Source organism: Tyto alba, unplaced genomic scaffold (assembly GCF_018691265.1).
Source record: "Tyto alba isolate M040663 unplaced genomic scaffold, T.alba_DEE_v4.0 Super-Scaffold_28, whole genome shotgun sequence".
Lineage (NCBI taxonomy): Eukaryota > Metazoa > Chordata > Aves > Strigiformes > Tytonidae > Tyto > Tyto alba.
The window spans coordinates 6,889,172-6,903,275 of record NW_024881302.1 but is presented as its reverse complement, the minus strand read 5'-3'; the positions used below and the strand labels follow the sequence as shown (position 1 = coordinate 6,903,275).

Below are 14,104 nucleotides of genomic sequence, written 5' to 3'. Positions count from 1 at the left end.
TCATGGGCAAAACAGACTCCACTTGGGGAAATTAGTTTCATTTATTATCAATCAAATCAGAGCAAGATAAGGAGAAAGAAAACCAAATCTTAAAACACCTTCCCCCCTACCCCTTCCCTTCTTCCTGGGCTCAGCTTTGCTCCAGATTTCTCTCCCTCCTCCCCACAGCAGCGCAGGGGGACGGGGAATGGGGGTTGTGGGCAGTTCATCCCCCGTTGTCTCTGCTGCTCCCTCCTCCTCCGGGGCAGGACTCCTCGCACTCTGCCCCTGCTCCAGCGTGGGTCCCTCCCAGAGGGAGACAGTCCTCTACGAACTTACCCAACGTGAGTCCTTCCCACGAACTGCAGCTCTTCACGAACTGCTCCAGCGTGGGTCCCTCCCAGGGGCCGCAGCCCCTCAGGAACAGACTGCTCCAGCGTGGGTCCCCCACGGGTCACAGCTCCTGCCAGCAAACCTGCTCCAGCGTGGGCTCCTCTCTCCACGGGGCCACAGGTCCTGCCAGGAGCCTGCTCCAGCGTGGGCTCTCCACGGGGTCACAGCCTCCTTGGGGCACATCCCCCTGCTCCGGCCTGGGGTCCTCCCCGGGCTGCAGGTGGAAGCTGCCCCACCGTTAACCCCCCCGGGCTGCAGGGCACAGCCTGCCTCCCCCTGCTCTGCCCCACGGGCTGCAGGGGGATCTCTGCTCCGGCGCCTGGAGCACCTCCTGCCCTCCTTCCTCACTGACCTGGGTGGCTGCAGAGTGGTTCCTCTCACACATTCTCACTCATCTTTCCAGCTGAAGTTGCACAGGTTTTTAACTCCCCCGCTACCAAAACCTTGCCATGCAAACCCAATGCAATTTTATATATCAAGGCTCTGTACAGCTCCTGCAGTAAGAGAATGCGCTACAGAAATCATACTTTCCTCCTGTGGTGTTCAAGATTATTAAAAATGTGTGTATGTACTGAGGACAGTAAAAAATATTTTTAAAAAAATCTGTTCAAATTTTAAAAAATCTCCACCAGTACTTGCTGTATAGCATGTGAATCAATACACTGCAATTAGTAAGCACTGGTATTTATTTCAATGTCATTTATTGACTGTAGCCCCAGGAATTTGTACAATTCCTAACCATGTCTTCACAAAATACCATGGATTGGACAGAATGTGGGTAATAGGTGGCTACAGGTAGTATACTCAAGATGTAACTTCACAGATGTTTTTTAATGGGAGAATTTAGGTTTAGAGAGTCCTGGCTTACAGAGGTCCCACACTCCTTTGCATATTTCTTCCCCCAAAATCACTTTCATTTTTTTGCCCTTGGATATTATCCCAGCCTCAAACTGGGCCGGAAACAATGACACCCATTAAGATCATCTGAGGAAGCATGCCCACCCACACACCTGTGAAGGTATGGCCAAGGACTCAAATAAAATCATCAAATATTTAGACCTGTCAAAAGTGCTAAAGGTTATTACTGGCTTGGAAGGGCCGTTCCATAAATATAGGTGCAATGGGGAGCCTTATGACAAATCAAGATTATTGGTAGAAAATTTTGATTAATATGGGGTAAAAACTCCTGTCACTGATAAAGTAGAGTGGGGAATGGCACATGACAAACAGTATAAAGACAAATCAGAACCCATTCATGTCAGTAAGATGCCTCTTAATGAATTTCAAGACCCTGGTAAATGAAAATTCCTACTCCAAACCTTACAGTCTAATAATAGCCACCCTTAGATAAGCATCAATATTATACTAGCCCTCCTAGAATGCAAAATTTAAAAATATTATTCAGGCATTATAAATGGCATAAGACGCAATCAGTAAATACGCAAGTTCATCCAAGAGACAGCTAGAAAATTTTATTTCCTTCACCAGGCAATAGAAATTAAAAGCCACAGGAGTATCAAGAACAAGATGTGTCAGACTTGCTGACAATTATCAGGAAAAGATCTGTTTATCTCCAACGGATGTGACAAATTCTGAAGTAATTTCAGCCTTAGTGCAACTTCGCTGAGGGCTGATTTTCCCCTTCAAACTCTAAACTCAAACCAGTTTTATACTCATAAATGTTATCTGAGAAGGAACTATGTCAATATTTTTGCATTTACTGGAAACCTGGTACCTGCAACCTGAATCTGTTTCACAAGAGTTTCCTACGTGGTCAAAGTGATGTCTTGTTGACAAGTCACTGGGTCATCTTTCACTGATGTTTCTAATAGGAAATGGCATTATATTACAGTTTCCAGGAAAACCACCATCTGTGCCTCCTGTCAGTCTTTGCAACTGGCAGCAGAATATCTATAGGGAGCATTTTCATGCTGCCAAATTTCAGCAGTGCTCCCTGTCACAAGTCCTACGCATGGGTGAAGCTAACAAACAGTGGGTTAAGATAAGAGCTGGTGTTTCCACCATGCCAAGTCATTGGGCCAATTCGTTTACAGAGTAATTCCAGCAGAGTCAGTACACCTTTGATGCTCTGTCCCTGGGATAAATTCAGCCTGCAATATCTAGAATATGGATAATTTCCGTTAATTTTGATTGGCGAGAATCTGTCATCTTTACTGGAGTGATGCTGATTTATGTGGACCAAAAGCACGGTGTTCAGTTCATATACATTGCTTAAGTGGAACCTGAGCATCTCCAAAATGTTAGGAATGCAGAGATCTAAGCACTTGCTATCTTGTAAGGGGTGCAAATTATCTGTTTGCACCTGTGCTCTAAACAATTGAATTAGCTAAGCAATTCAAATTAACATAAAACTGCCTTGTAATTTTATATTTTCCCCAATATGAAAAAGGCCCCAGCAGAAAATTTTAAATTTGTCTCCATGATCTGATGATCCTTACATTAAAAAAAGGAACATATTAAGATTCATAAACAATTTTTCCCCATATAAGAAAGATCCTTTAATGAAATCACCCACCTAGTATATTCAATTTGTTAAATCAGAAAAAATGAACTATGTACTTTCATTAAAAACAGTGGCACTACTATGCAAATCTACAAAGTCCCAGCTACTTTGAACATCAACATCATGATAGTAAGAATGTTTGCTGAAGGGGCGTGTAACCCGTGCTAGATCCACTGAGTTGAAGTATTTCATATGAAAAGAAAATGCAACTTACATTCAGTTTTAAATTGAATGAAAATGCTTGCTACAGTTAATGGGCTTGGGTGCTCTCCAAGAAACTGAAATTGTATGTTTCAATTAAGTCTTTTGGTTTCTGTGGCTCATCAGTTATAAGCACAGTGGAAATTCTGCCGTGGGTTAAATTTTTAATTTTTTTTTTTTTTTCACTGAACCAGCTAAAAAACCGAATATATATAGCCATCATCTTGATGCTGAATTTTATTTAAGTTTGTTGCCACTTAGTTTTAAAGTAGGATAGCTGTATCAAAATCAGCTTCCAAGTGCTCTGAAAACACGGACCAGGAGCTGCAGTAGTGCTAACTGGCTGTTGGTATTCAGCACTCCGAATGGCGCTGGCAACTCTGCTGACGCTTAAAAGCTCTAATTTCTTGTATTCCAGTTAGTCAACTTTATAAAACCCAGAACTCAAAGAACTTTATGAAGCCTATACACTAATACTACATTCTTTCTAACTACTCCTGTAATACACCATAAAAGTTACTGGAAGTGAATATGAATTCTATGAAAATTACAGGGGTTTCGCTTCGTATGTAACTCAATTTTTTAAGGACAGTATTACCTAGTGGATATTTGGGCATCTCAAAATTGTATCTCATTTCAGAAAACCAGGCAGCTAAGGCTTGTAGACAAATACAGGTAAATTCATTCCACTAGATGGAATACCATATCCTTAGAACTGCACAAAAATAGGGTATTTCACTTTTTGCAGTAGTGAAATCTTAACCCACGAGTCTTCTATCATGTATTAAAAGCTGCACTGTTCACTCTATGGTCAATTCCTTCTCACTGCACATAAACGTTAAGAATTAAAAGATACGTCAGGTTTTCCATATAGAGGCTTTTTCAGAATTCAGTGATAAAGCTAAGTCAGGAAGAGGTGGAGCAGGAGACCACACTCATCTGATACTGGGACACTGAGAGAAGTTAACAAAACATGGTTGAGTTTACAGAGTTAACCCATGCAGAGCCCCCAGTGCTGCTGTTCCAGAGGAGCTTCAAGGAGGGCACTGCCACTGGCACCCTAAATCCTGCAAAGGCTCTATTGAAAAGAAATAAACAGTATAAAGACAGGAGAGATTTATTTGGCATGGCTGATGTGCCTGGGAGATAGCATCTGCATCTGAACACAGGACTCCTTCCACACAAATCTTTAAGGAACTTAATGCTGGACTATCTCCTCTCCACAGAACTCAGTATCCCCATTTTGCAGGAATTTCATTTGCCTCTTCTACCCCATAGTACTTGGTTATTACAACCTTCCAGACCACTACCACACTACCACTCTAACAGATACAAGATCTCTTAAAAACACCCTTTGGCAGTTTATATTATGGTTTCCAGTGTAGTTGATCTTTTTTGTCTGTATTGGAGTGTCTTATCTGTCCTCATAACCTTTAAGCTGCTTTAAAACTGAAGGGGGAGAAAGAGAAATCAAATACAGTTATCCATTTCTGGTGGATAAAAATGTTTTGAGCAATCTTCTATGAACTCTGAAGACAGAATAAACTTCTTCAGTACTAGCATAATATACAGAAGATGAGCATCTTACAAAATAGTTGCCATAATCTAAAAATCAAGTTTTCCTCTGTTTCTTCCAAACCAAAGGAGCATCTGAACTCATTTGTTGATGCTTACTGATCTGTGGCAGCAATTTGCAGAGACTGACTTCTGACATGGCCTTACACAAACTCAGATTCCCAAAGACATGAAAAATCCAAACAGAAACAAAGTGTGCAGCTGACATTGTTAATATATTTATATTATTAGTAGTAATACTAATACTACTACTAATAAGAACAGTGCAAACAAAGAGTTAAAGCAGGAAAAAGATATGCATCTATTTAGTAGGTTGTCAAGAGGCTGGGGCAGTTAAACAGATTATCATTGCACAAGTGGGATCTGAAAGACCAGATAGCTGCTATGCAGATAATTTTCCACAAAGATGGTGCTTACAGAATAAAAGAATAAACAAGCAACAGTGGTTGCCAACATCTGCAGAACAATAAAAAAGGTCACCTAGCAAGTTAGAGAGGGGCCCACAGGAAGGAGCTAAATTTGAAGTGCTCTGAAGACAACATGTATTCAGAATTTCTGGAAAAGGAAGATGAGCAACCTATAAGGATGACGGAAGAAAATTGCAAAGACTGATTTCAGAAGCATTACAATCTCTGTACTTATTCCATGTGTGACAGAAATACACGCTTGTAGTTCCTAAGAATTCAATTTTTACTGTTGACTCAACATGCCTAAGAACAGCCTCAGATGTCCCATGGGAAAGTAACAAAGTAAGAAGTAAAAGAGTGTCATACCTAGAAACCCTGTGATAAGCCTGACAGGATACCATGTGTGTGTCATACAAGTAAATAATGATGGGAGGTGCAGCGCTAACCGTAATGAAGTCATCAGGGAGAGATAAAGAGGAAAATAAGGGCCATGCAGACGTGATAAAGTTTTTTTAAAAAGCAGGGGGAAATGTATGCAAGCATTTATGTCTGGACAGAAGGAATGATTAAGGAATAACACTGGACCAAGGGGAAGCAATAAGCTATAAAGCTGGAAATGGGCTCACAGCACTCAAATTGTACAGAATTAAGCAGGAGAGGGTAATAATTGGGTGTCATGAGTCAAAGGTTTGGTTTTTTTTTTTTTTTACAATGTTTAATTATTGTTATGCTACTACCAAAGCAAGCTCATACTGCAAAGGGAATGGGTTTAGAAAACCAAAAACTGAGCCTAACAAAGAGGGTGAAATCAGTGGGACGAGGAGGCTGGACGCCTGCTCTTCCCAAGAGTTCACTTGCCAGGGGTGGCAAACTCCTTGCTCTGTGCTCCCTCTGTTAAGACCGGGGACAAACAATGCTACTGTAGAAAGAAAAAAACACCCCTCTTCCAACTGATGTACTCTTGCTTTCTTAGTTGTACTTTTTTAATCATCCAAGACAGGGTTATAATCAATGCTACTGTATGTCAATTATTCTTGTTATTTAGTCATGGCTTCTTTCACATTATATTGCACTGTATTAACTACATTATAAAATGGAACCAGTATCAATTATAAAAATACCACCGGCCAAACTGGTCAATGATTTCACCACAACGACATAAATGATAGGGTTGGAAGGGGCCTGTTTTTCAGCCCAGCACTCAGTATCAAGCAGGATTTTCTTCTCCACTAATGTTAATAGTATTTTATCTAAGCTGTATCATTATGTTATAAACAGCAACAACTCAGCAGCTGCATAAGGAAAGTACATTCTGAAACCTACTTGCCTGCACTGCTGCATTTTTTCCCCTCACATCTAACCTGGGCAATCTAGTTTTACTTTTCTGTATATCCAGCCAACAAGTCTTCTGTTAATCCCTATGGTATGTATATAAGCTAGTAAGCCTAAAAAATGTCATGTTCCCCAGACTGAGAGGTAACAGCAGTGTGACACTTCATTCTCTTGCACTTGAGAATTCAGAGTGTGTTCCCCTTGAGGTACAATTAATAGCAGGTATCCTGTTTTCTAGAAATAGCAACCATCCATTATTTAAAGTTTTAAGAATTAATCCATAAGTTGCATGACACTTTCAAAAAGCACCTTTCAAACCCTGATGAGTTGCTGACAGTCTACTAAGTCATGATTTATGCATATATGCAACACTTCTGGCCAAGCTTTTCAGTCTGGAACTGAAGCAAATCTGTGCCATCCAGCAAAGCTCTACGCAGCACTCAGCCCTCCCGTATGCAGTACCCTTGTGCTCCAGTCTCTGGAGGAATTAAGAGATCCTGTGGGAACTCTAGAAGACCTGATGAATGTAGGAGTCTCAGGCCTGTTTAGAGACGTACTTCATTGGCAACATCTTTATTAGCTATGTGTGGTTTATAATGAAATTATAGCTTGTGAAAACACATATTCAGAGGTTAGATAATCTAGATAAGAGCTATTTCACATATAGATGATAACAAAACAACTAGACAAAATCATTTATTGTCTAAACAAAAAAATCTGCAGAGCAAGAGATAGTGCTATAGCTGGATAAAGGTTCAGGATATTTTAAGTTAAATAAAATAACCAGATCGTGGAATGGTCATGCTTGAAACTGTTAACCAACCTGCTCTGCAACTTAGTGCTGCATTATGAATGAAAATGTCTGAAAAAAAAACTAACTGCAGCTATGGACTCTGTAATTCAACTAAACAGCATTTCATTTTTTTCTCTGTAATTAAAGTTCATTTTATGCATCTTTTCTAAAATAATTTTTGCCAGCAACTGCTCTTAACTTTTTGTGCAGTGTTGTAAGAAGTTTTTTGTACGTACCTCATGCAAATTTTTATCTAAATGAAACCACCTGCAACTTATGACATGTAAAGAAACTGGCTTTCGGTCAAGTATCAGAATCTAAAAGTACTTCTACACTAATACCTTTCCTACTTTGGTGTTTCCCCAATGAACTGATGACGGTTAAAGTCCTTCGAAAGCTTTGAGGCAGCAAACACTTGATGCCACAGTTTGTAATACATCATTATCCATAGCACAAATGCAATTTTTTCTGTGGAGTACGTATCAAATAGGTACATAAGAATTTTCTGCCATTCAGGAGTTACAGTGGTTTTACAATATTCCTGATGAGTTATTAAATACAAACCAAGAAGCAAAGACCTTGCCTAAAAAAAACCCCCAAACCTGCAGTCAGATAGAGTAACTCAACATAAAATATGTAACCATTTTTAGTGGTTTTCCAGTATTTATTCTGTAAACACCTGTTTAATTAAGGGATTTTTCACTGTTATTTGCAAAGGAATAAAGCCTCAGAATCTCTAAATATAAGACAAATTATTTTGAAAAAGGTAGTTCTCGGTGGTGTTTGATGATGCCAGTTAAAAACATAATTCAAAGGCAGTAACTTCAGTTCATTAGCGTGAGGAGTTTCCATATAAACAACCACCACAGAAAAAAATTCGCTATGGGATAAATTATCAATCTACAGTGCAAAAATTCTTTCAAGAAATGATCTATGTTAAAGGCATAGAGAATATACACACAGCCATTAATTGCAAGTGACATGCAAATAGTCTTTAGAACAATTATCTTTTCAATTTTTCAAAAAAGGAAACAGAATGGAGCTCATAATAACACCACCAAGTGAGGCTCACATCATAATGCCTTTCCACAACACCAAAACAATCTCCAAATTCAAAGTAAACGCTCAGAAACTTCTCTTCCGACCTTCTGTTACAAGCTCGCTCACCTTTGCAAGCAGCACAAGCACCTGTGCACTTCATAATATAGTACAATAATTTTAAAATACTGATTGTTTAGGATGTACGGCCTATAAAAATGAAACCTCAAAGCTACATATTCTCATCTCAGGTTAAAAATAAAACCCATGCTCTTGAACAGGAGCTGCTGATTGCACTTGTAGGGAATGGAAAAGCCTCTCCCACGTCCCCGGAGAACCCCAGAACAGACGACAATACCATAACAAACCTGCCTGCTCCAGCAGCCCGTATATTTTAAGTAGTAAATCTGAAACCCAGAGACTAAACTGAGCTGGATACAACAGCTCTCTCCCCTCCAAGCACAGCCTCTCACTTCTTGAAACTGGCTGTAAACAGGGGAAGGGAGGGGCCTGCCGCCTGCCAAGCCAAGCAGAAACTTGTGAGTAACTTATAGAGGAAAAACAAGTGCAGCGCAGGCGGGCGCGCGGAGCAGCACGCTGCCCGGGCGCTGCCGAGCGGCGATCACCATGTTCTCCGAGGGAAACAAGCCCGAGCTTTGCCGCCGGGCTCCCTCCGCGGAAACACCGCGCCGGCAAAGCGTGGGGGCCCGGCAACGCGGGGGAATGTGACACGGGAGGGAGAGGTAAGAGGCTGTGGAGCAACGCTGCCGAGGTGGGGGCCGTGGGAAAGGCGGGCTGGAGGGCGAGCGGCGGCCGCAGGACGCTCCGGCCTCCCATGTGTTGAGTTCTGATTTTAATCCTCAGTGTGATAAAAGTACAAAAGCAGTCAAGACCAGGGGAAGCATGAGGGAAGGCTGAGTCAGGCCACAGTAAACAAGAGGACTGCAGCACTCACTTATGCAAGAGTCAACCCGGGGCTGCAAAAGTGCCTTTGACTGGAGAAGGGGCTAGTTTAGATTGACCGAGTAAAACTGCATCCGAAGCGTCGTCAGGACTTCGCCTGACACGGGCTGTGAAGGCAAAACTGCCTTTAAAATGTCAAAAAAACATGACTGGGTAAGAAAGGCTTAGCTGGGCCTGTACAGCACAGCAAACAGGTTCAGTGCCTACACAGGTAAGTGACAATTAGAAATGGGTGATTTCTACATTAGAGACAAAAATACCTCATCTGGTAATTCAGAAGTCATCAACAAAATTTCTTTAGAAAGTATTTTTATTTTTGATTGTATTTTTGCTCATTTTGGAGATAAGTTTTGTAATTTTGTAAGATTACAGTTTAACACAATGAGTTGCCTACCATTTCTATCATTAAAATATAATTGTCTTATGTAAACTGCAGTTAGAGGACGTAAAGAAAAAAAGGGGTAGTTACTAAAAGCATTTGTGAAACCAGACATCCCCCTGCTCTGTAAAATATAAAGCGCAGTAGCAAAGACTGTTGATCTGAGACAATATACAGGTGAGTATTCTGTGGCTGATGTAATTCAGTCTGGAGTAATCAAAGCTACATTCTTAAGGATAAACCTACATAATGGAATTATGTGATTGTATCCATGCCTGTGCTTAGTCACCCTTGCCCTCACCATAATGCATATATTTGCAATATCTAGTTCCAGTCTATTGCTTTGGTTGAACTGTTATGACCTGATTCAGTGAGATGTAATTTTGGTTGCCTTCAACTGTGCAAAACAGCTTTGCTTTTTCTTTCTTAAAATCTTAAAACAACAGATGCTTCCTGAAAATGAACAGGGTTGTTCTGAGTGCTCAAAAATAGCATAAGCATTGAAAGACAACGTAAAGATATACTTTCTACTCATATGCAATACTATAGCCAAAGAACTGATTGGAAAAAACAAAAAAGTAAGTTTTTCCACAAAGGTGAAAACAAGCTTTGAAAACAACAGAACTGCATCTTGTGTTACTGCTACAGAAGCCACTTCTCTGAAGAAATCCAACATATGACAGTGGAATAAAAATTCGTTTGCCCAGCTAAAATTACTGTATTTTTAGCCTGATTTCTGGCACGGGCTATTGTATTTAGAAAAAAATGCACACAGAACAACTGCAATAGGAAATAAAAAATGGAAGCTGACATGATTCTGGAACAAATTCTGTACTATGGCTGCAGTGTCAAAGGATTAGCACAAGAGAGATGCAACCACATATCCGTATGCTTACAAAACTCATACTGTATAATTTAGCCATATGGTTCATGTAGTATAGCGTGTTGTCTAGTAACATTCATTTTAATTGCACAATGTTTATTGTGGAATTGATTAAATCTTGTTCTCTGGAAGGAACGCAGGTACGTGTACTGATACTTTCCTGTATGTGCTAGAAGGGAAGCACACAAAACAGCGCTGAGTATCTGACAGTATCAGAGTACATGTGACATGGGAAATCACCTGCTGCATAAATTCTACACTGTCCTAGAAATGGGCTGGCAGGAATAACCACCACGATTTTAAGGCTGTGGATGTTTTGAGTTCTACTTTAGAGATTATTTCAAATTTCTGTATTGTGGAAAGAGACTTTCCATGATTGCTTTGAAGTTCACTGATTTCAGTTAAAATATCTCTTTACTGATGATAAAGCAAAGATAGCTGGACAACAACTACTGATACTAGCATACTTTTTAAAGAATTCAAGCTATTTTGAGAGGAAATGATAGTAAATTCTTGCATTTTGGAAAGCCAGGCTGCCCTGATATTAGGTTCCCTAGACTACAGAGGTCCATTGTTTTTTTTTTTCAGAACTAAATGGTTAGAGGTTGGAAGTCTGAATACAAACTGACCTATTAAAAAAAAAAAAAAAAACACCCCAAAAAACCCCCCAAAACAACCACACCAAACAAAAAAAAAAAAAACCCTTCACCTCATTTCCCAGTTTCCTCTAGTCAGTTTTACCAGTGATTCAGTATATATCCACCATGCTGCTTCAGATGTGCCTCCTGAGAAACTATCTTTTTGAGAGAAGGCTTATTTAACACCTAAGAGAACTCTATTCTCTGTTTTATTGCTATGTGCTTCAGCTTATATACTTCAATTCTTCAGCAACTACCCTTACAGATTATTAGTTATATAAAAGGTACAGTTTAGTAATTTTAGAAAGCATTGTACTGATTTTCGTGTCTGTTACATTGGTACTTACTTTAAAGCTATACAGTTTACTTCTGTTGAGTGTCCTGTATCAAATCATTTGCCACTAATTTAAATTAAAACTTCAGAACATTTACTAGTCTCATGAAATTTGAAATATTACTTTCTTCTAGACTAACAAAATGAAAGGCATTTCAGTCACTCACTTTAAATTGATCAATTACGTAAAGCATATAATCTCTATCTTTAAAACGTTCTGTTCATACTACATTGCATTTCACTTTCAACATAGTATTTCAACAGTATTTTCACTGTTTCTCTCTCTACAGAAAAGCTGGTAATCAGCGAAGAAGATACAAAAGCTAAAATCACTATGTGGAGCTGTGAAACCTTAAACAACAGTACTGAGAACAGTGAGGACCAGCATCTCTGTCATGACTTCCACCTTGTGCTTTCCATCTTTTCCCTACTCTACCTCATTATATGTTTCCCAATTGGCCTTTGTTACAATGGCTTGCTGGTCCTTGTTAATCTCTATAACAAAGCTACTATGACTATGCCAGATGTTTACTTTGTCAACATTGCCATTGCTGGTCTCATCATCAACGCTCTGGCACCAATGTACCTTCTAGGTCTTGCCAACACAAAATGGGCCATCTGGAATTCTAACAATGAAGTTTATATTACCTTGCTTATTTTATTCAATGTCTCGTCTTTAGTTACCATGTACTCTACTACATTACTCAGTCTGGACTACTACATTGAACGTGCTCTACCTAGAACTTATATGTCAAGTGTGTACAACACCAAACATGTTTGTGGATTCATATGGGGTGGTGCCATGCTTACAAGTTTTTCATCTCTCCTGTTCTACGTCTGCAATCACGTATCCACTAAAATAATTGAATGTTCCAAGATGCAGAACAAAGAAGCAGCAGATGCCATTATGGTCTTTATCGGGTATGTTGTACCAGCTGTCGCTGTACTGTATGCACTTACATTAATCTTGCGAATACGCAAAGAGGCTACACCACTGGATCAAGACACTGGACGATTAGATCCATCAGTGCACAGGCTTTTGATTGCCACAGTCTGTACACAGTTCACGTTATGGACACCCTATTATGTTATTCTCTTAGTAAGCACATTTACTAATGCACAAGGAAGAATTTCAAATGAAAATTACAGTAGAATATTACATTTTACCAAGATTTTATCAAAATTCTTGGCTTTCTCAAGCAGCTTTGTAATGCCTCTGCTCTACAGATACATTAACAAAAACTTTCCCAACAAATTACGACGTTTGCTTAAAAAGATACACTGTGGGAATCAAGGGTGCTCTCATGAACGCACAGTGGTACAGCAAGTTATGACGTAGGTATGAAAAACCCCTCTGGTGCTCTGTTACCGCAGTACTTAGTGTACCGGTACTGGGACTGTGATACTGCTGTGTTGGCACTCGGAGTCGTTAATGTGGGAGTCCCAACCAGGAGCCTAGACGGAGCTTTCCATTACAGTTAAATGAAACAGTTTTAATTTTCAAATAGTTAATTAATTGATGAAATCTTGTGAGACTCTGGCCTATGTGCTGTAATACCTGTGATATCTAATACTTTCAGTGCACTGAATCGGTTCCAAAGCATAAACTCTTGTCTTCATCGCTCTAATATTCCTGTCTGAAGAAATCACTAAGCAGTTTACTGAAGTCTTGACTGAAGACACGGCACCTTGAATCTTGTATAGAAAAAGTTCTTACCTTATTTTCTGTACAAAGAAGTAATAGTGCTATCCTTGATGAAGTAAATAGCATTTTTCAATGAAGACGATATAGATGATCTTTACTAAAGATCATATTACCCAATTACACATGTCCAAATAGTAAATGTTAATTATAAATTAAATTATTTAATTTTTTTCTCCATCACTGAATCCCCTCTTAAAGAAGCCTAATTTAGCATTTTCAGAAATTATTTTCTCAAACTAACCTAAGTTTTAATGTTTACGGTAAATTGACTTTATTTCTAGATATAACAATTAACAAAAATGTGTTTTATTTTTCCAGTGCTTGCTTTGCATCCTAAAACATTTCAAGAATTCAGAAATATTTATTAACTAATTCTAAGGGAACTGAGAGATGTTTGTTCCGCATATTAAAATGAAGGACACAGTGGTTTACAAAGTTAAATCAAAATTTAACTAGTAAGGATTGTCTGGCTAAGTGTTATGGTCCACATATGTTCATGTAACGAGTAATTATCTTAAAAATAAATATGTTTATGATTAACATTTTGTATTTTCAAGGGATATGTTTGCAAGAAATAAATTAAAATCTCTTTAATCTAGGGCATTGCTGAAGGTTTGGAAACCATACAAAATCCCTCAATACATACAAGATTTTAAAATGGGAGTAATACATAGGAATCCCAGCCAGCATCAGCTTTTTGATGACCTCTCAGAAACTGAGTGCCTCCCAGTGTGATTCTTGTATACAAGTATCACATTGTATACAAGTAAAAGTGTAGTTTCTGTGTTTCACAGTGGAGATGAAGAAATCCAATCCAGATTGCCAAATTTTACAGAGTATATGAAATACGTAAGAAATACAAACATGCTGCAGGAAGCAAATTAACAGTTACCCACAACAGCAAACTGAAACATTGACCCAAGAACTACCAGTTCCTAGCTTGGTTTTGCATTATTAATG

General features: G+C 39.2%; 1 protein-coding gene across 3 annotated transcripts in view; it reads left to right on the top strand.

Annotated features, from left to right (window-relative positions):
• The window catches only part of GPR146 (G protein-coupled receptor 146), a 51,309-nt gene extending 37,625 nt beyond the window's left edge, over positions 1 to 13,684 (top strand). For 2 of the 3 annotated variants that reach the window (XM_032983732.2, XM_032983734.2), the window contains one exon: positions 11,730 to 13,684. In XM_032983732.2, the coding sequence (XP_032839623.1) occupies positions 11,774 to 12,778 (1,005 nt within the window). In that variant the 5' untranslated portion in view covers positions 11,730 to 11,773 and the 3' untranslated portion in view covers positions 12,779 to 13,684. Of the gene's footprint in view, positions 1 to 8,795; positions 8,986 to 11,729 lie in introns of those variants that run through there. The other variant, XM_032983735.2, reaches the window with a different exon arrangement.
• The last annotated feature ends 420 nt before the right edge of the window (positions 13,685 to 14,104 follow it).